This window comes from Humulus lupulus, chromosome 5, assembly GCF_963169125.1.
Source record: "Humulus lupulus chromosome 5, drHumLupu1.1, whole genome shotgun sequence".
Taxonomy (NCBI): domain Eukaryota; kingdom Viridiplantae; phylum Streptophyta; class Magnoliopsida; order Rosales; family Cannabaceae; genus Humulus; species Humulus lupulus.
In genome coordinates, this window is record NC_084797.1 from 194427530 (window position 1) to 194449039 (window position 21510).

General features: G+C 34.5%; 2 protein-coding genes across 2 annotated transcripts; both read right to left on the reverse strand.

The window, feature by feature from the left end:
* Positions 1 to 14391: 14391 nt before the first annotated feature.
* LOC133777996 (probable purine permease 11) lies at positions 14392 to 16368 on the reverse strand. The gene is made up of 2 exons (XM_062217796.1): positions 16235 to 16368; positions 14392 to 15750 (listed from the first exon to the last, which is right to left on the reverse strand). The coding sequence occupies exons 1-2, from the start codon at positions 16269 to 16271 to the stop codon at positions 14624 to 14626; spliced, it is 1164 nt and encodes a 387-aa protein (XP_062073780.1). The 5' UTR covers positions 16272 to 16368; the 3' UTR covers positions 14392 to 14623.
* Positions 16369 to 19560: 3192 nt separating this feature from the next.
* Positions 19561 to 20853, reverse strand: LOC133779817 (protein FAR1-RELATED SEQUENCE 5-like). Its single transcript, XM_062219720.1, has one exon. It carries the CDS (start codon positions 20851 to 20853, stop codon positions 19561 to 19563), a length of 1293 nt encoding a protein of 430 aa, XP_062075704.1.
* Positions 20854 to 21510: the final 657 nt, after the last annotated feature.

Below are 21510 nucleotides of genomic sequence, written 5' to 3' on the forward strand. Positions count from 1 at the left end.
CACATTTTGTCACATTATTTAATCTAACATTATATTATATAAAATAATAAACACATATTAGAAGAAGTAATCAACTAGGGAAAAGAATAGGACCGAGCAAGATGGCAATACACACCAACATAAACGACCACCACGCAAATTAGAACAACTCGAAATAATATGGTGACCATAAATGAAGCATGACTCACTACATCATGAATCCAAGTCAAGCTTGGACAATCTTTCATTCAAATCTTTTAAGTCCCTGTTTTAAATAGTGAATCGGCCTATATAAAGATAAATAATCAGTCAACTCTTGGGAATATGGTTCTTTTTTTTTTTTTTACTAAATCAGAGTCAATCACATTAGTTAAGGAGTCCAAATATCCCTAATTTCGAGGGGCAATCAAAGTGTAAAAGAGGAAGACAGAAAAATAAGAGAGAAAAAAAGGGAGATGACAGCTAAATTTTGGTCTAAAAAAAGAGAACATTTGTACTCACACAAACCATTAAAGAGCAATAAAAACACTACAATGGACATAAGTCACATTTTGGGTTGAACCACCATAGAACATTGTTTGGTTTTTTTTTTTTTGTCTTTTTTCTTTTTTTCAACATTATATGTATTTTTCACACACTTTTATCGACACTACTTCAACAACTCCTCCCTCTTATTTTTTGTTGGTGAAATCTTGCAACAACATGGAGGAGTAACACAAATTCATAATGAAAGCTAGATCAAAATCTCACCCACATAAAACAACAAATGAAACCGTCTTTCTTAGACAAGACTTTTGTATGGGTTCGTCGGACTAACAAGGGTACAAACCCAATAAATTTGTGGGCAAGAATAAAAATCGGGTACAAACCTATGTCAAAAGCCAAAATCGTCAAAAGACGAAGGGTGACAAACACCATTATTCAACAACCTAAAATTAAACACATCATAACAGTAAAACTAACAAAAATATATATAGAGAGAGAGAGAGAAGAAATTTTATGGTAGATTTATTAATTAAAATAAATTGGTATCTAAATTAATAAATAAGTTTGAATCAAGGTTCAAATTATAAATAATTAATTTGATAAAGGATTAAATAATTTTGGATAGTTTTACAGAGTTATACAATTCAGAGAAGAAAAGAGATTTTAGGGCAGATTTATTAATTATAATAAATTGGTATCTAAATTAATAAATAAGTTTAAATCAAGGTTCAAATTATAAATAATTAATTTGATAAAAGATTTAAATAATTATTTAATTAAATTAAATCAATAGAAAATAATACAGGCATTGATTTTATGTCCAATGGGCTTATAATTAAATGGGAAATCTCACGGGCCTAAAGCCCATGAGAATTTCGACCTAGGGCTCTTAATTGGATATTATTTTATTAATTTTTTAATTAAATAAGTGACCTAATTGAGCATATAAGGAATGCTTAATGAGAGTTGAAAATAGATGACTATTACAAGTTTTTGAGAAGATCAAAAGATTATTATGTTTTAGATTCTCTCTACTGCATAAGTCATTTTCTAAGCCTCAATTTTTCACTTCTATTCTTCTTCTCTTTGTATCTATCTCATGTGTTGAGAATTACCCACCCTAGTCAAGGTAATTCTAAGTATACTTTGGAAGGTTGTGAAGTAAATTGAAGAACGGTTCAGTTTCTTGGTAATACTCTGCGACAAAAAGGATATAAGGGTTAGAGAAACTGAATGAAGGACTTTATCATCCCACTGCGTATAATGTAAGCATTCTTATCATTATTTCTCTTTGAATTCAATTTTAGAAACATGTTATAGGTTGTCCCATAGTAACTTGTTTAATATTAGATCTACATGAAAATAAATAAAGATCTTGTATAAGTTTTCCCAAAAACTGGCTTCAGACCCTTTGGTAATCTCTATTTTCATGCATGAACATGGTAAAATTGAGTTATTTGATGTGTTGAGTAATTAGATGGATTTCATGTTTTTATGAAACATATTGAATTCTATGTGATTATTAGCAGTTTTTGGAGAACCATAGTCATTAGTTTTCGAAAATTAATTATAAAAATACTTTTTTATAATGAGCTTATTTTATAAGAATAATATTTGATCTCCACCGTTGGTTTAACAAGGTCAATAGCTTAATGGGGGTCTCAAGACGCTTTGATTCGTCCCCCTACGGAAGGTGTTCATTAGTTATTTTGACAATGTTAGATTTCAAAATATAGATAATTAAAGGTCAAATTCTACTAGACTCACCCTACGGTGACTACTAGGACTAAATCTATTGATTATCGAAACCGTGGGTCTAGCTCATAAAATAAGAGATTTTTTTTTCTTATTTTGATTGAATAGTAGGTTATTAATAATGGTGTCCATTATTAAATAAGTTTACAACTTTATTTAACTAGTGGTATTTTTTACTGTCGCCAACCAGACAAGGATATCATAGATTAGTTAAAAACCTAAAGAAATAGAGATGTGCTAGTTTTGGTATTTTTTTTCATATCTTGCATGTTTTGGTATATGTTGTACTATTTCTTGAAATTAGAGTGAATAAAAGTTTTATTGAGCAAAAGTGATTGATTTCATTATGGTTGTGTCATTATGGTTGTGTCATTGATAATTTGTAGTATCATTATGGTTGTGTCTACTCCCATCCTTTCTCAACTTTTTATGGAGAAACTCACTAGAGAAAACTTCCTTAAATGGAAGCAGAATATCAACACAGTGTTGATTGGTGACAACGACGAGTTCATTACGACTAAGGAATCCCTAGAACGAGCACCATCTCCGCACGTTCGTGATGGAACCGTGAATGCTTGGATGGCATTGTGTCCGCACATTCGTGATCAACTCAACTATGGTCTGACGCTACTCATGAACGTGCTTCAAACTTTCGAGTCTATCATGAATGGACCAAGTAAGGGATGAGAAAATAAGACTATTGTTGTTGCTGCTGATCCAGCTAAGGCTGAAGCTAACCCAGCTTCGTCTTCGAAAGCTAGAAACAAGTGGAAAGATGGACAAAACAACAACCCCAGGCCTCCAAAGGCTGCAAAGACGAGTGCACAACCTAGTGCACAAACGCCTAAGTGGATAAACAAGAAAAGCAATAATGGTAAAGGTAAGTGTTTTCATTGCAAAGAGAAGGGGCATTAGAAACAAGATTGCCCCAAGTTTCTAGCAGCTAAAAACAAAGGTAATGATTATAGTTCATATATCTTAGAAACATGTGTTTTAGAGAATGATAAATCTGTTTGGATTGTTGATTCTGGATCTACTAACCATGTTTGTAACTCTTTATAGCTTCTTGAATCGTGGGAGGAAGTGGACGAAGGCGGCTTAAAGCTTAGAGTTGGGAACAGAGCATTCGTTGCGGTCCAAGCTAGAGGAAGAGCTCGCCTGAAGTTCGGAAATAAATTCTTAATTTTGAAAGATGTAATTTTATTCCGGATTTTAGTAGAAATTTAATTTCAGTTTCCATGTTGCAATTAGAACAATTTTTTATGACTTTCACAAGTTTTAATATATCTATTTTTTTCAATGGATCACAATTGTGTATTGCATGTTTGGAAAACGAACTTTATATTCCGTGACTTAAAGAACCCCTTACTCTTAACAATGATTTATTCAAAGTAGCTAAACCTAGGACCAATAAACGTACCGAAAACGATAACATGATGTATTTATAGCATTTGAGACTAGGTCATATTGGCTATGATAGAATTCAAAGACTTATAAAGGACATGCCTTTAAGGGAACTCACCTTAGGTGGATTACCTGTCTGTGAATCTTATCTAGAAGGCAAACTGACCAAGCGTTCATTCTCTGTAAGGGGTGATAGAGCCAAAGAACCACTTGGACGTGTTCATTCAGATGTTTGTGGACCTTTGAATGTACCAATCAGGGGTGGTTTTGAGTATTTCTTCACCTTCATTGACGATTACTCTAGATACTCATGTCTTTATCTAATGCATAGGAAATCATAAACATTTTCAAAGTTTCAGGAATTCCTAGCGATGGCTCAGAACCAATTAGGTAAAACGTTAATGATCTTTCGATCTGATAAGGGTGGAGAATATTTGGATATGCAGTTCCAAGATCATTTAACCGAACTTGGGATTTTATCATAACTTACTGCCCCAGGTACTCTGAAACAAAATGTTGTAGCGAAATGTCGGAACATAACTTTATTGGAAATGGTTAGATGCATGCTTAGTTACTCAACTCTACCAACTTTGTTCTGGGGACATGCAATTGAAACTATGAATGACATTCTCAATGTCGTGCAGTCCAAATCAATCCCCAAAACACCTTTATAACGCTGGAATGGTCGTGAACCTAGTTTACGCCATTATAGAATCTGGGGGTGTCCCACCCACGTCCTGAGGAAAAAGGAGGGAAAGCTAGAACCGCGAACTGAAGTTTGCATGTTTGTTGGCTATCCTAAAGGTACTCGGGTGGACTTTTCTGTAGTCATTCAGATAAGAAAGTGTTTACTTCAACGAATGCTACTTTTCTGGAAAATGACTATGTCTAAAACTTCAAACCACACAGCAGAGTAGTTTTAGATGAGATGGTTAAATAATTGACTCCAACCAATGTTCCTGTAACGACCCAACTATTCTAGACTTTGGACCATTAATGACTACTATATATAGGCACTAATCTTTAAGAAAACTCACAAGTGAAATAATCATAACTTCATTAAAACTTGTAAAACAAATGTTAAACTACATAAAATTTAAGGTAGGATATGGGATCCTATTGTTTTTAAAATAAAAACATAACATAACTTTAAATAAATGGGTTACAAAATAAAGTGCGGAAAATACATATAAAGCATAATTTTTAAAAGACTAGGAAGTGACTTCATCCTCGAATCGAACGCTTAATCCACCGATTCCATCCTACCTCAATACACAACCCCCAAGCTGCCAAGAACCTTTCTGCCACCATAGCTATTTTCCTGCACATATAAACATAAAGGAATGAGCCTAATGCCCAGCAAGGAAAATCTAACAACATAAATCATATACATAAAATTCATATCATATTCTAAAAACATACCATAAACATATACCATAAACGTATCATAAACATATGTCATATATACTATAATGGCCATTATATTACTTGGGGCTTGTTAACTAATCAAGTCATATGCCCATTAGATTTGCGGGGCTTGCTAGCTAAGCAAGTCATATGCCCATAAATTTATTGGGGCTTGTTAGCTATACAAGTCATATGCTCAAGTCTACCAACATACATAATATAACATTTCATAACACATAAATCATAAGATAACATATAACATATAAAATCCTATCATATTTTCCTTACCAAAAATACCGGGATATGAGAATAGAATCGGGACTTTGGAACACTCCTAAAAACCATCATAGAAAGGTGAGTATACTAAAGAAAAAAGAAATGAACTAACTATACCATCGCATAGATACTTACCAAGAACAAATCTTACGTTCAAGATCTTAGATTGCCTAACCAAAATAGAGAATATGAGTTAGGATTTTGAGTAGAAAAACTATAAGAATAGCACAGATTGGAAATAGAAGAAGGAATACCTCGAATGCTTCTATAATCGAACTACACTTCGAACCAAAATATACTATGAACCTTACTTCCCGAGTGTTTATTAAGCTTATAAGGATAAAGCTTATAACCCCAATCCAAGTGTTTACCACTCTAAAATAACCTAGCAGCTTGCAGACTCTGAGCTTAGCTTGAAGAATGAATGAATGGATGGGTACTAGGTCCTATTTATAGAGTTCAAGAATGAAAAGATCTTCATTTAACTTGAATAAAACAATGGCTTTTTAATTGAAAAATATTTGAATAATCGTTCAGCAGAGGCTGAAGACTCGGTCAGAAAGATGCTGGACTTATCAAGAGGTTAAAGATTAAAATGAGCTCAGTTTTAAAAACATTCAAAAATCATTCAAATGAGCCGATATATCGCCCCTAATAGGCAATATATCGCCTGGGCTAATATGCCCAAGGCTCGTCGAGGTGGTCGTGCGAAGTTACGTGTTTTTCGTATCCCTGTATGGCGATATATCACCCCCTAGTGCTGCGATATATCGGCATACGCTGAAATATTAAACACGTAATTACACTTTTTCAGCCTAATTTGAATTGAGTAAACAGCCTTGACTAAGTCCTCTAACGATTTCAAAGCTGCTGGCAGACCCTAGGATATTAAAATATTGATCTTAATAAACTTTTCCTCAAAAATACTTAATTATCATTAAACATACACAAGACAAGTGTTACTATCTTATTGGGTCTATCTAAACCTTATAATATAATAAATATCACCATCAATACCAGTCATATTAATTAAACCTTAGGTTATAATTAATATTCTTAAACTATAGGTTAAACTTATAAAATCTACAAATGTTACTACGAGTGTCCAACTAAATCCCGTTCTGAACCAAAATCCACAGTCATAAAAATACTACAACTATTAATATTGCTACTACTAACTAACTAGCTAAGTAAAGTTCTTGGACTCTACAGTTCCATCGTCTTCAACGTGAGTTGATGATGAAATTCCCACTCTTCATGTCCAATCGACGCAAGTCAATTTAAATGAAGAAAGTACCATTATTCCTAAGCAAACAGTCACGGAGCCTCATCGTAGTGGGAGGGTTTCTAGGAACCCAGTTCACTATGGAATGGATGGTGAAACCAATATGGTTGTTGGTGACACTAGTGATGATGATCTGTTGTCTTTCAAACAGACAATGGCTAGCCCTGAAAAGTAACTATGGTTTGAAGCCATGAAACAGGAAATGGAGTCCATGTACTCAAATTTCGTCTGGGATCATGTGGAAGCACCTAGTGACTTTAGGGCCATTGGGTGCAAGTGGATCTACAAGAAGAAACAAGGTGTTGATGTAAATATCAAAAATTATAAAGCTCGATTAATGGCAAAGGGTTATACCCAAAGAGAAGGCATGGACTACAAGGAAACTTTTAGTCCGGTAGCCATGCTCAAGTCCATTCGCATCCTCCTATCCATAGCAGCCGCTCTCAACTATGAGATCTGGAAAATGGACGTCAAGACAGCTTTTCTTAATGGAAAGCTTGACGAAGTCATTTATATGGATCAACCAGAAGGATTTAAAGTAGCTGGACAAGAAGGAAAAGTTTGTAAGTTGAATAAGTCCATTTATGGACTTAAGAAAACTTCTCATTCTTGGAACCTTAGGTTTGATGAAATAATCGAAACCTATGGCTTTGAACAAAATATTGATGAACCTTGTGTTTACCAACTAAAGGCAAATCAAGTAGTGGTATTCCTAGTTCTTTATGTAGATGATATCTTACTCATTAGAAACAATGTTAAGAAATTGTCAGATGTTGGCTGAGCACTCACTTCCAAATGAAGGATTTGGGTAAAGCAAGTTATGTTCTAGGTATCCAGATCATTAGGGGTAGAAAGAACAGACTCTTAGCTCTATCTCAAGCAGCTTACATTGATAAAGTGCTTGAACGTTTCTCAATGACAAATTCCAAGAAAGGGCGTCTACTTTCTCGCCATGGAATTCATCTTTCAAAGAAGCAGTCTCCCCAGACTCCAAAGAGGGAGATGCAATGAGAAAAGTTCCTTACGCATCTGCAGTTAGAAGTCTGATGTATGCTATGTTGTGTACTAGACCAGATATCTATTACGCAGTGGGAGTAGTGAGCATGTATCATTCAAACCCATGACCGGAACATTGGATAGCAGTTAAGCATATCCTAAAGTATATAAGGCGGACTAGGGATTATATGTTAGTCTACAAAGGCGGTGTTCTGAACCCTGTAGGTTACACCAATTCAGATTTTTAGACTAATGTCGATGACAGGAAGTCTACTTCTGGAATGGTGTTTACTCTTGGGGGTGGAGCTGTGATATGGAGAAGCATAAAGCAGTCTGCTATCTCAGATTCTACCATGGAGACTTAATACATGGCTACGTTAGAAGCAGCTAAGGAAATAGTCTGGCTAAAGAAGTTCTATTCAGATCTTGGTGTTATTCCAAAAATGGATAAACCGCTTGTGTTGTTTTGTGACAACATAAGAGCAATAGCCAACTCAAATGATGTAACTCCCTAAACTCTAGGGACCATTATAGTGTGCATTGTAAATAGTGCTAAACTCGCTAATCGAGTAATTTGGCCAAAATTGTGTAACTAAGTATGATTAGCGGTTTAGGGATTAAAAATTTTGGTTAAGATATAACGTTTCACTAGAACATTTACTGTATACATTGGGATCCCAAAAATATAATTTAAAGGTTTATTACAACAAAATGTTTACAACCAGCCAATCTAAGCGGAAAAACAGGGTTTAACCCTAGTTCCTCTCCTTCAAACCTCGACCGTGGCGGTCGAGCAACTACATATGTACACATCGTCACCTAAGTTCTCCAACTCAAGGATGGTCCAGCTTTTTTTTGCCTTTACCTGCACCACATAGCACCCGTGAGCCGAAGCCCAGCAAGAAAACTCAATATGCTCATGAAAAATCATATCATTATATCAAATCATATCACGCATGCCTAGCAAACATAGCTTTATTTAAGCATGCAAATAAATTCAAACAATGCTGGGGAATCGAGGATAAGAAATCCTGCCCTCCTGACTGGATGACTATCAAGTCAATCCTAATCAGATGAGTGATTTAACACTTGAGGTTTTGGTAAACCATACTGAGTGACTGACAAGCAAGTCACTAGAGGGCTCAGTACCCAAAGCCATGCAAATAATGATCAGAATGATCATACAGAGCTTATAGCCCTGAACAGATGAGTGGATATCACTTTAAGGTTTTGTTAACCATACTGAGTGACTGACAAGCAAGTCACTATGGGGCTCGGTGCCCATAGCCGTGTAACAAACCCGTCACCTGGGCTTTCCTGCAATGGCTCTAATCAGATAGCTTAAACAGATGAGTGACTGCTGGGTAAGTCACTAGCTTAAACAGATGAGTGACTGCTGGGTAAGTCACTAGCTTAAACAAATGAGTGACTGCTGGGTAAGTCATTAGCTTAAACAGATGAGTGACTGCTAGGTAAGTCACTAGCTTAAACAAATGAGTGACTGCTGGGTAAGTCACACAAGCGCTTGTAGTTTTCATCGAACTTGAGGTCGGTCCGGCATTAATGCTCTTGTTGAGTCATCTAATGCAGATGTTGATTAGATATAATCTTTGTTGGCTTGCGTTGACTACGCTAAGGCCGTTCCTGACTTATGAGTCAGCACTGTGTGACCAGTGTCCAGTACCACTGCTGAACTTGACTAATGAGTCATAGTTTCATAGTTGATACTAACACCTTTGCCAATTCTGACTAATTAGTGAGTGCCATGCACAAGTAAGCAATATTACCAAGCATATGTCATGTGTCGAATATTCAAATGTAGGGTATTCAACATGCTTACTTAATAGTTGCTAGCACAATTATGATCATGCACAAACACAGAGACTCAAGCTCTGATCAGTCTCATAGTCAATACTCATGGCATGCCCTAATCACATGTTTCTCGTGCATCACATGCATCACATTTAATCATCCAGCATGCCTCAATAATAACCATATGCAAATGAGCAAGATTGCTAAGCATTCAATATGCTATCAATGTTCACATTTAAACATCCAACATGCATCAAGAATAACCATGCATGTCACATATAAGGTGCAATTTTCTTACCTTTGGTCCAAGCACAGGTTACCAATAAACGAGCCACAAGCACGATCCCGATTCCAAGCCTCTAGTGATAACCTAGTCACAACCACAAATGGTGATCCAATGAGTTCAAGTTCTAAAACCAATCCCGGAACCAAGATCTAGCCTCCGAGACCCCACCAATCCAGGTAGTAGGAACAATCCCGAGGCCTAAAACCAAGTTCCCGAGGTCAAAACACTCACACGGGCTCAAAACCAACCAAGGGCTGCGGCCCTAGAACCTTGAGCTGCGGCCCCCAGCCACTCCAGGAGCAAGGGCCGCGACGTCTAGCAAGGCAAAAACCCTACACCTGCTTCTTCTAGCTAGGGTCGTGGCACCCAAGAACATGGCCGCGACCCAACTTCGGGCCAACCATTTTTCTCCGTTTTCAACCTTTTAAAACCTCCCAAAAACATACCTAAACACCTCCAAATCCAAAAATCAAAGTTCCCAAACATCCCCATGATCCAAAACCCAAGCTTCAAATCTAACAAAACTCATCAAAACACAAAGTCCAATTCAACTTTAAAAACTTAAAACTTGAATTACCTCCAATTGAGTTGTTTCCAACTAAATACTTCGGCTAATAAGCTTCTAATCTTCTCTAGGATCTCTATGCATCGATCCTCACTTGAATCCGAGTCCTAGAACTCAAGTTACCTTCGAAAATGCGATCAGGAGACGAAAATGGAACTTTGAGGGAGAGAGAACGTACATAACGTTCTTTTATTCTTTTAAAAGGTTACTTCAAGCTTAAGTAGCCTCAACCAAATCCTAACGCTCGAGGTCCCGAAAACACTCCCCGGGGCAAAATAGTCAAAACTTCTAGAATTTCCCCCTGGTCTTACTAACTCCCAATTTATCACCAAATATTAATTCCCATTACCCAATAACCCGGTAATGCTCTAAATACTCCTTGACTCACTCCAAGTCAAGAATAAATCCCGTTGTGACTTTCCCACTAGATTACCTCCTAGGATCGTCTTGTGATGAGTAGCCCTAGCATAACCAAACAATAATAAAGCCCCACACACATATCACATATATGTCAAACATGCTCGAAATGGGCAAAATATGAAAATCACCCAATTACTCAGAAATGGGTTCACATGCACATTTAATACACCTAACACATGCATATTATCATTAATAACACAATAAATCAATTAAGGCCATCTCGGCCTCCTAATCAAGGTCCTAAACCTTATCAAGAAATTTGGGGCATTACAAATGAACCTCGAAGTCACAAGAGGAGTAAGCATATAGAAAGGAAGTATCACATTATTCGAGAATATGTGGCTAGGGAGATGTGAAGGTTATGAAGATTGCATCTGAAGACAATCTTGCAGATTCGTTTACAAAGACACTACCAGAAGCTACATTTGATAAGCATATCAAGGAAATGAGATTAGTAGAATTAAGGCAATAGTTTCAATTAGTGCAAGTGGAATTTTGTTGGAGTTTTATGCCCTAATTAAAACCCAATTTCTTTGTAATATTAGTTTATTATCAATAAAAGAATAGAAATCATTTTTTGACTTGGTCAATCACTTTGCTCACATGTTTTATTTTCATGATTATTTGTTTAATATAAACTTCTATTAAATCACGAGCATATAGCTAATCATATTTATAGTGACGTAATCACAGTGGAATAAAATATGATTATATGTTCAAAATAAGTTGGTCCTAAGATTAGTCAGTGCACAGGATTTACACTAACTTATCTACGATATGATCTACTTACACATTGTAGTGTTATGTTCTTTCCAGAACATTAACAAAGTAGATAAGATCGGATGTATTAATTTGTTACATCGGACTCGACCGATATTGACAGTAGATAGGATAAGTATACCGTTATTATCTATTCTAGTCATATCATATAGTTGACCATAGGTCAATTCAATCTCAATTCCGAGTGGTTAGTATTCTAATTGGTTGTATTATTTGAGTTCTTTGACTTGTTCGTTACCACCTTACCCTACGGACTAGCCCATACTTACATCTTGGGAACTCGGAAGTATAATTGAGTGTGAGTGTTAATCATAGATATGAACATCTATAGCTTATGATAAAGAAGTGAAATGATGGTTTCCTTTTAGTTTGGTTCAAGGTGCTAAATGATAGAGATCTCATTTCAGTATTTAATATTAGTTTACTGAAATATCATTTACAAGGAACTAAGTGTTTTAAGGATAAAATACAATGAGGGGTAAAATAGTATTTTAGTCACATCTCATTATAGATCGTCTATAGAGGATTGAGTGACAATTATGGTTGTAACAATGGATAATTAATATTTGTTATAGAGCGTTCTATGAATTCAAGAGTGCAATTCTGAGTCTTTAGTGGAGTCATGAGGAATTAATAAGTTTGTAAATTTATTTGTTAGATTTATGATAACTTATTGGAGCTTAATTTCATAGGCCCATGGTCCCTACTGTACTTTGGATAAAATCATCTAGATAGTCTCAATTAATTGATTTAATTATCAATTAGAATTATCAAAGTTGACCAGGTCAATTTTGGATAGTTTTACAGAGTTATATAATTTAGAGAAGAAAAGAGAAATTATGGCAGATTTATTAATTAAGATAAATTGGCATCTAAATTAATAAATAAGTTTAAATCAATGTTCAAATTATAAATAATTAATTTGATAAAAGATTTAAATAATTATTTAATTAAATTAAATCAATAGAAAATAATTCATGTCTTGATTTTAAGTCCAATGAGCTTATAATTAAATGAGAAATCTCACGGGCCTAAAGCCCTTGAGAATTTCGACCTAGAGCTGTTAATTAGCTATTGTTTTATTGATTTTTTTAATTAAATAAATGACCTAATTGGGTGTATAAAAGAAATGCTTAATGAAAGTTGAAAATAGATGACTATTACAAGTTTCTTAGAAGGTCAGAAGATCTATTAGGTTTTAGATTCTCTCTACTGCATAAGTCTTTTTTTAAGCCTCATTTTTTCTCATCTATTATTCTTCTCTTTGTATCTATCTCATGTGTTGAGAATTGTCCACCCTAGTCTAGGCGATTCTAAGGATACTTTGGAAGGTTGTGAAGTAAATTGAAGAACGGTTCAATTTCTTGGTAATACTCTGCGACAGAAAGGATACAAGGTTAGAAAAACTGAAGGAATGACTATCATTCCGCTGCATATAATGTAAGTATTATTATCATTATTTTTCTTTGAATTCAATTTTAGAAACATGTTCTAGGTTGGCTCATATTAACTTATTTAATATTAGATCTACATAAAAATAAATAAATATCATGTATAAGTTTTCCCAACAGTTACCGTCACTAATAATTGTTAAAATTATATAAACAAAATAGTAATTTTTTAGGTAATTAGTAGCATAAATACTCAATGTTTTCACTTTGTTGTAGTTATATATCTAATCTTTTTTTTAGCGGCAAAAATACATTATGCTATCAAAATAGTAATTTCGTTACTACTTCATCTGTTTTCTCTATTAATTGTTGGCATAGCAAACATGTGTCGGCTCATTATTGGAATTAACGGAAAGACGCATATCAATAGGGAATTGAAGCGTGTTCACTAAACCAACAATTGATAGAGAAAAACATTGGAAGTAATAATGAAATCATTATTTGGTAATATTAGGTATATTTGCTGCAAAAACAAATACGTATATAACTACAACAAAGTGAAAACATTGGATAAGCCAACATAAAAAATTATTTATGACATAAAAAAAATTATTTATTTCTTGTTTACCAAATAACATAAAATATTAAAAATTAAAAAATATCTTTTCTTTCCTTTCTATTTTCTTTCATTCTATATTTATCCATCTTTTTTTTTATTTCCTTCCTCTCTATCAAACATAGTTTAGAGTTTATTCGAGAGGTAAGAAACATCCCGGATGTGTGGAGATTCTTTTAGTCTTATGTTGTGATATTTCTAGATATAAATTTACTTTATTTATGACATTGCTATGGTGAATTTGGACAGAGCACATAAGGTGCTTCAATGGGGTGACGGTAAAGATTCTTATCTTATCATTGATTTTGCTTCCCATTTGATTGATGATTTTCATCAAGTGATGGATCATAGTAGGGATAGAAAATATGTGAAGAATGCATAAGAAGTTAAGGGGTTGCTTCCTTCCATGGGTTGTGTAGCTATTAGGAGGTGTTTTGGATCATGTTAGTTGGGTGGGGGCAAATTTTTCGAAACTTGTAAGGGTCATTTTTTAGCTAACCACTCTGAACTCATGGCTATGCGTGTGGGGTTGGACTTAGGTGTGCCTTGTGGTATGCGCATATTGATGTGGTGGAGTGTGACGTTCTTCGAGTAGTGTAGAGGCTTGGAGTTAAGAATTCTTTTCACCAAGGCATATATGCATTTGTTTTACAATGTTAAGCTTGTTTTTAGAAGCATCGATTGTGGCACTTGTCATTTTGTTTACCAACAGAGACGGAGTGGTCTACTCAATAGTTATTTCTTTTAAAAAAAAGGGAGACAGAGTGACAGTTTGGAGCTGGTGAAGCTCCTCTGTTGGGGTGTTCATTGTCGTTGTTGTTTTGTTTGGGTTGAGCCTTTTGTGCTATTTTGCTCATATTGGCCTGCTTTATAGAAGTTTGATAAAAATAATGAAGTGAACAAGATTCATCACAAGGAAAAAAGAAGAAAAACTTAAAAATGGCTGGTCGAGTTTTCCATTTCGAGTAATAGTGCCAATAAGATATCTAATTAAATATATTAATTATTTCAAGCCTTCTAATTCTGAACAAGTGTATATGACACTTTTACTACTATACTAATACTAACAAACCAATAAATTTGAATTTTGAAGTTTATCTTTGGATCAAACCCCGAAAAGAATACAAGTGAAATTTGAAATCTCTATATTTATGCATCAACAAACTTAAACTGTTCTCCCAGAAATAATCTCACTGTCACTGCTATTACTTTTGTCTGCCTTGTGTTTCAAGTCATCAAGATAATGTTGATAGATGTAGGAAAGAAAACCCCATATGGCCAACACCATAGCGATGACCTTCAGCCCATTCATCTTATCATGAAAGAAAATCACAGCCAGAATGGGAATTACAGGCAAAGCCAAGGTACTTATAACATTGGAGAAGAGAGAAGACACCTCAAATATCAAACCCAACAAGCCCACAGAACAAATCTGCCATGTCAAAGCAATCCAAATCAATGTCATAACATATGAGACCTTACTCTCTTGGTATTCCTTCATCTCTTTCCCCAAGCCTCGCCATTCCCCACTAGCGAAAAGTCCCACAATGCAACCACATGAAGCAACAAAAGAAGGGTAGATTTGCATATTCAACACACTAGAAAATGTCTCTGCCCTTATGATCTTCTGGAAAGAGAGTTGAACTAAGGAAAGGTACAAGGAATAGGTTGCAGAGGCTCCAAGAGTAGTTAAGAAGCCTATCACGTATTTTCGCTTAGAGATTTTAGTGCTTGAGTCTTCATCTGAGTCTGCATTGAGTGCAAGAAGGGAAGCAGATGTGGTGAGAAGGACAAGAGAGTTGAGTATAAAAGGGGTAAAATTTTGAGAGTTGAGAAAGAAGGAAAACAAGGCATTGAAAGCCAATTGGGTGGCACATAGTAGGGAGTAAGTGGATACAGGCAAGTAAAGGAGTCCATATGAATACAACAAATTATCTAGTGTCAAAATTAGGCCAAAGAATACGTAAAGGAGAGCTAGAGAAGAGAGTTTGACTTTGTTTGGTTGTGTTCTAGTTGGTTTGATTGGTGATGAGAAGAAGAGTAGAAGAGGTATCAGAATTGGGAAGCCAGCTGATTGGACTATTGTTGCTATCCATTTACTGTTCCCACCTTTGTCATAGTACAATCTTCCCAAGAGAGTGGCTGCAGATTGGCCGGCTATTATGAAAACGATGTAGATCATCACCCGGATCCACCACTTGTAGTGAATGAGCTTAGGAAGCGAAAATCGATAAGTGGCAGAAGGCATAGAGATGTCTGTGTTTGGATTTTGGCCATGGCCATGGTCTTCAACTGGTGAAGTGAGAGAAGTAAATTGATACATTAGTCTCTCTCTTAAACTGATCAAATAGTAAATAGACAGAGAAGAACTTATGAACATGTTTTTCTACTACAATTATGGTATAGAACATGTTTACAATAGAATGAGTTATTTTAATAACCATTGTCAGATTCAAAAAAAGGGAATGCTCATCTTGCAAATATATGAGGACACATTTGTCTGTTAGGATAATATCATTGGTGAATATTCATGTAGTAAACTATTATTGTCTGATTGTTCTGCTATAGTAATCTTTTAAAATATTTGAACTAGATAATCATAAATGAAGCAGATTCTTGTAGTGTTCTTTGTGTCTTCTTCCACTTCTTTTGCTTGAAAGTGGATTTTTTTTTCCACTTTATCGATAGAGAATGATATAATTGAAAGTACTAATAAAGTTTACATACAAAACCATGATTAAAATAAAAATAGAAGAGTTGTAGGTAAGTTTCTAACCTCTGGTTTGAAGTTGAAGCTCTCTTACAGGCTCCATGAAGCTCAGATTAAATGAAATAGGAGACTATATTTATTAAGTAAAATAATTTTTAAAAAAAAGTTTGAAATAAAGAAAGAAATCCTCCCTCGTTATCATCATAGCGGCTGGTTAAGTCAATTTTTACACCCTGCAGCCTACACTCTAGTAGCAAAGTCAAAATCAACTTCCTTAGACTTAGCCACTTGAATCTCATTTGTATTTATCTTCTTCTATTTTATTTTATTTCATAAATTATTTTCTATATATATTTTGTATATAAAAACCCTTCAATTATTGCGGTTTTTGTACGGTTGTATCTTAAAACTGCAAGACTTCATATGAGTTGACTAATTTTGTGCTTAATCCTACCCAGTCCAGTTGTGTCCTAAGGTACATGACTAATCCTACCAGTTGAGTAACGCATCTGATATCTTATAAATATATCACATCATACTATTATACTAAGGCACTATATCTCCCTCATGGGAAATTCGTATAACCATTCAATATATTTCCAAATGTATCCTTTTTTTTTTTTTTAATTTTTCTCTTAGTGACACTTTTGTTTCCATCTCTGGTATGGCAAGTGACAACATTAACATTATATACATATATGGTTGTCCATGTATTTGAGATTGTGTAAAAGTCCCTTAAACCCTCCACAATCCATTACTCTTATTAAATGTAATATATAACTTTTTCCAAAAAAAAATTCCAACATATTAAAGAAGATATACACCAAATAAAACACAATTTAAAAAGGCACTTTTACTTATATTGTAAAGATTAGTCGATGCCAAATGATAATAATAATGAAAACAATGTAATTGTATATTACAAAAGTTGAATATATTTCTTAATTATTTACGGTAAAAATTATTACCATACATTGTGCTTTCATTTTTAATTATTTTGGTTATAAAATTATTTCACTAAGTATAAAAATTTATTATTACTAATATAAAAATGCCATTTTTTTACATTATTTTTTTCATAGATTATAATAAAAATCATACAATTTAAAAAAATATATTTTATGCCATTTTTGTTTTTAGTTTTTTTTATACATACTAAGTACATATTAGTACTATTTTCAACTATGTTCTTTTTAGAAAAAAAAAAATTACTTGCAAACTTTTAGACTTGTATTCACTTAAGAAGCAAGATAATAATAATAATAATAATATAATTTAGTACTATTTGTAATAAAATGATATAAATATATAATAATATTACTTTATAAAATAATATAATCTTCTATGAAATAAAGATAAATAAAAAAATTAATCATTTTATAATTTAGGAGCCAAACACCATTTCCCAGAGCGGGTTCCTTTTTTCTTTTTCTTTTTTAAATGAATTATATATTAGTATTTTTCTAACTTTATTTATTTATATATATATGGCCTTGGATCACGGAACGGTTCAGTCAGAAAATAGTCAAAGGAGGCCCCAATTTGTACTACTATTGGACTGACATTGTAACACTATTTCTGATAAAAAGTGAGGCTAAATAGTGTAGTTTGTCTCATCGCACAGTTAATGCAACCGTGCAAGCCACCGGATATAACCAGTTTTATAATATTTAATGTGAATAGTTACATGTTGTGGGTGGTTTTCTGGTAATTGTACATCTTGAACTTTTGGTCTTTTGGTAATTTGTAGCTACATAACATATTTGTTGTTTTTTTTACATTGACTGTACATTTAGTACATTGTTCTTACTATTTTGCACATTGTTTATGATTTCGCAATACATACTGTTTAACACAGGTAGATGGGCCAGTCCAAGTCCATGAGCACGGCCCAAATGAAAAAAGTCTAGTACAGTGAAATAAACTTTAAAATTGAGATTTTTTTTTATTAGGCCCAAAGTTATGAATGGGGCACCTAAGATAAATTTTTTAATGAAGATGTGTTATTTAATATATCTTCCCCTTTTGTTATGTTACCAGCAGATAAAATAGTGATCAATTAATATATCAGAGGACGTAGTATTGAATATTGTAGTCAAAAGTTAGTAAAACAATGAGGACTGCTAAAATCAAAACTAATTAACATTTTTTTTATCCTAATTAACGATAAAGATAACAATATTATTAGTTTACTTAATAGAATAATATTGGTAAATTTGTAATAGTAATAAACAAGTTTGGTGAGTTGCATTAACAATGAAAATGTTTTTGTTTTTTTATCCTAATTAATTACCTAATTCATATTAATATTATGCTTTAAACATGGTTTGAATGATTTTATGCCTATTTGGTGAGAATCATATATACTTTAAGCAATCAATTAAAAAAAGCTAACAAAGTTACTTACTATTAAAATCTCGTAAGTATATATAGTATGCTCAAATCTACACGATATAATTAAGTAAGTGTAATTATTTCATATTTTGTAATCCTTCATTTTAATTGTGAAGATGACTATTTTTACTAATTTACTCTTTAATGTACAATTAACAAAATTTCAATAATAGTGATACGGATGGTATATAATGAAGAGAAAGAGAAGAAGACGACTACAGTCAATTTGTTATCTAATTTTATCAATTAGAGTGAAGCGTCACTAAAAAAGGAACGTATATTTAGGATTGGTCATTTGATTATCATTAATCTACCTTTCTAAAACATTACAAATATGATTGAAGTGCCATAATCAATAATTTTTTACTATTGAAAAAAATCTACTATTTAGCTACAATTTGAATTCACTTACATTAATGCAATTGTTATACTAATTCAGCCACCTAAACCATTACAAAACACTTTAATTGTTAAGTAGGACAGAAAGCCTACAAAAATAGACACTTAGTCACTTTGCACTATCATTCTGTCATAAAGTTCGATGGTCATCTAGATTCGTCGAATTTAACCGAATGCTAAGCTCTCTTACTTGGTGAGGGTTGTTGACTGTGAGGAAGCGGTAGACCGACCAGCTGAGGGCATGTTCTTTGATTGTGGTCTGCAGAATAACAGTTCGAACACTTCCTTTTAGTATTAACGGCTCCATCTGACATATCTATCGAAACATTGTCCCTATAGTTTCTTGCATAGGTGGATCCTTTAGTTCTACAAGGTGTTGGGTCCCTGGTAATGTTTTCATTTTCTTGATAGGTTTGATATCGTCCCGAGTCATTGTTACCGGTGTTTGATTCCAATGGAACTGCATCCTTGAACATTTTAGTTAGTGTTGCCACTTCTTGTTTCGCTTTGGTGTAAGATTGCTCAGACTTGGAAGCGTAATAGCTCAGCAAGTTTGTATCCAAAGCGAGGGATGCCTGCCTAGCCATTTCAAATAACTGTTACTTTTCTGTGGAGTGTTGCTTTAGTTCGAGCAGGAGGTCTGCTTTTGCATTCTTACTCCACCGTTTCAGCAGGAGAGACTGTGGTACTATCTTCATATGACGGTATTTCATTACAACCCAAATATGTCTACACGGATAGTCGTCTGTCTCAAAAAGCAAGCAGTGACAGGTGAATGTATCCTCTTGTGGGTGGTAATGAACGTTGTACACTTTATCCTCGTGTTGGAATTTTGACAAACTGTAGGAGAATGATTCACCGTTGTCTTCACAGTTGTTGACAAAGTACGCATGTTCCGCTTTGATTTGATCAGCCACTTTATAGTACATATTTCTAGTGTATAATTTGGCACACTGCTCATGGTACGTCTTAAGAGCATTTTTGGGACTTGGTATTGGAGGACTACTATGTCGACTATTGTAATCATCTTCTCTCTCGATGTGCCTCAACTTTGTCATATCAACGTCAATCGAGGTAACCAATTCACGGAGACTATAACTTGCATGTAGGAATTTTTTAATACTTGAATTCATGGACTCACATCTTCGGTTGGTCCGCATTCCGGCGAAAAAATTCCCTCTTAGGTATGTCTCTGCCCATGAATGACAACTGTGATAAGTGTTGGTGCACCATTGGCTAGAATGGAGGTCAAAATTGTGTAATAATTCCCCCCATTTTTGCATGAATTCCTCTATTGTGTAAGAGTTGTACATGACATTCTGAAATCCTTGTAAGAATCGGGGGTCTTTTGAAATTTTTAAAGCGTTGGTACACATGTGCCACGCACACAACCGATGAGTTGCATTTGGGAAGTACTTGAAGACAACATTTTTGATAGCTCCATCTCCATCTGTCACCACAACTTTTGGTGTTACATGATTGTGGCATTCAATAAATTTGTCAAGTAACCAAAAGTAAGTTTGCTCATCCTCGGAGTTAAGCAGTGCCATTCCAAATATGCAGGTCTTGAAATGATGATTGACACCCAAAATAATTGTCAGGGGTTTATTATATTTGTTTGGCATATATGTTGTGTCAAATCCAATAACCTCACCGAATGCGACGAAATCCCGTCGAGAATATCCGTCCGCCCAGAATAGGTTCCCCAATCTGTTCTCCACGTCACATTGATATTGAATGAATAAATTTGGATCCCTCTTTGACAGACAATCCAAATATCCCAAAGCACCATCTAAATCTGTACATCTTTTCTCTTTTCTTTTAACATGGGCGACCTTGTTGTAAACGTCTCGTAGCTGGCAAGGCATCCTTTCGTACCCACCAAACTGCATTGCCAAGTGGGAGATGATGTGTGAAGTTCTTATCCCAACTTGGTTCATTGACCTCACTTGAGCAACTAGGGATTCTGACACGGAACAGTTTGATCTCAGAAATCACAACTCATCTAATGTTGCCTTGTCATGGTTGTGCAGAGGTTGGAATTCCTTGCAAATCCACGGACCCTCATCGCCCATCATTACGACTCGAAAACTAGCTTGGCAACTAGTCCTAGTAATAGATGTTTTTCATTTGCTCCCACCAGCATTGTCAATTTCCATGTGTTTGCCGAAACCTTCTTTTGAACATACCCATTTTCTCATGGTGATGTTCCCATTTTTTTCTGTACATCTGCTTTGCGGACGCTGAAGCCTACCCACAAAGAGTATGTGTAATAAAAATCCTCCCACTCTTCAAGGGACTCCAAGACCTTTCCTTGGACATCCTCCGTCTCAATATCATTTGCGAGTTTCTCAATCCCCAAAGATTGTTGTAATGCCCCGAATTCTCCGATGTGGTTTAATGGCGGGATTAGTAGGCCGGGAGGGCCATACTTGTTTAATTAAGCCATTAAATGATATTATGCATGTATATGTGAATTATATTATAATATGATGTTAAATACATGCATGTGGGTCCACATTTTAATTACAGGGGTGTGATGGTAATTT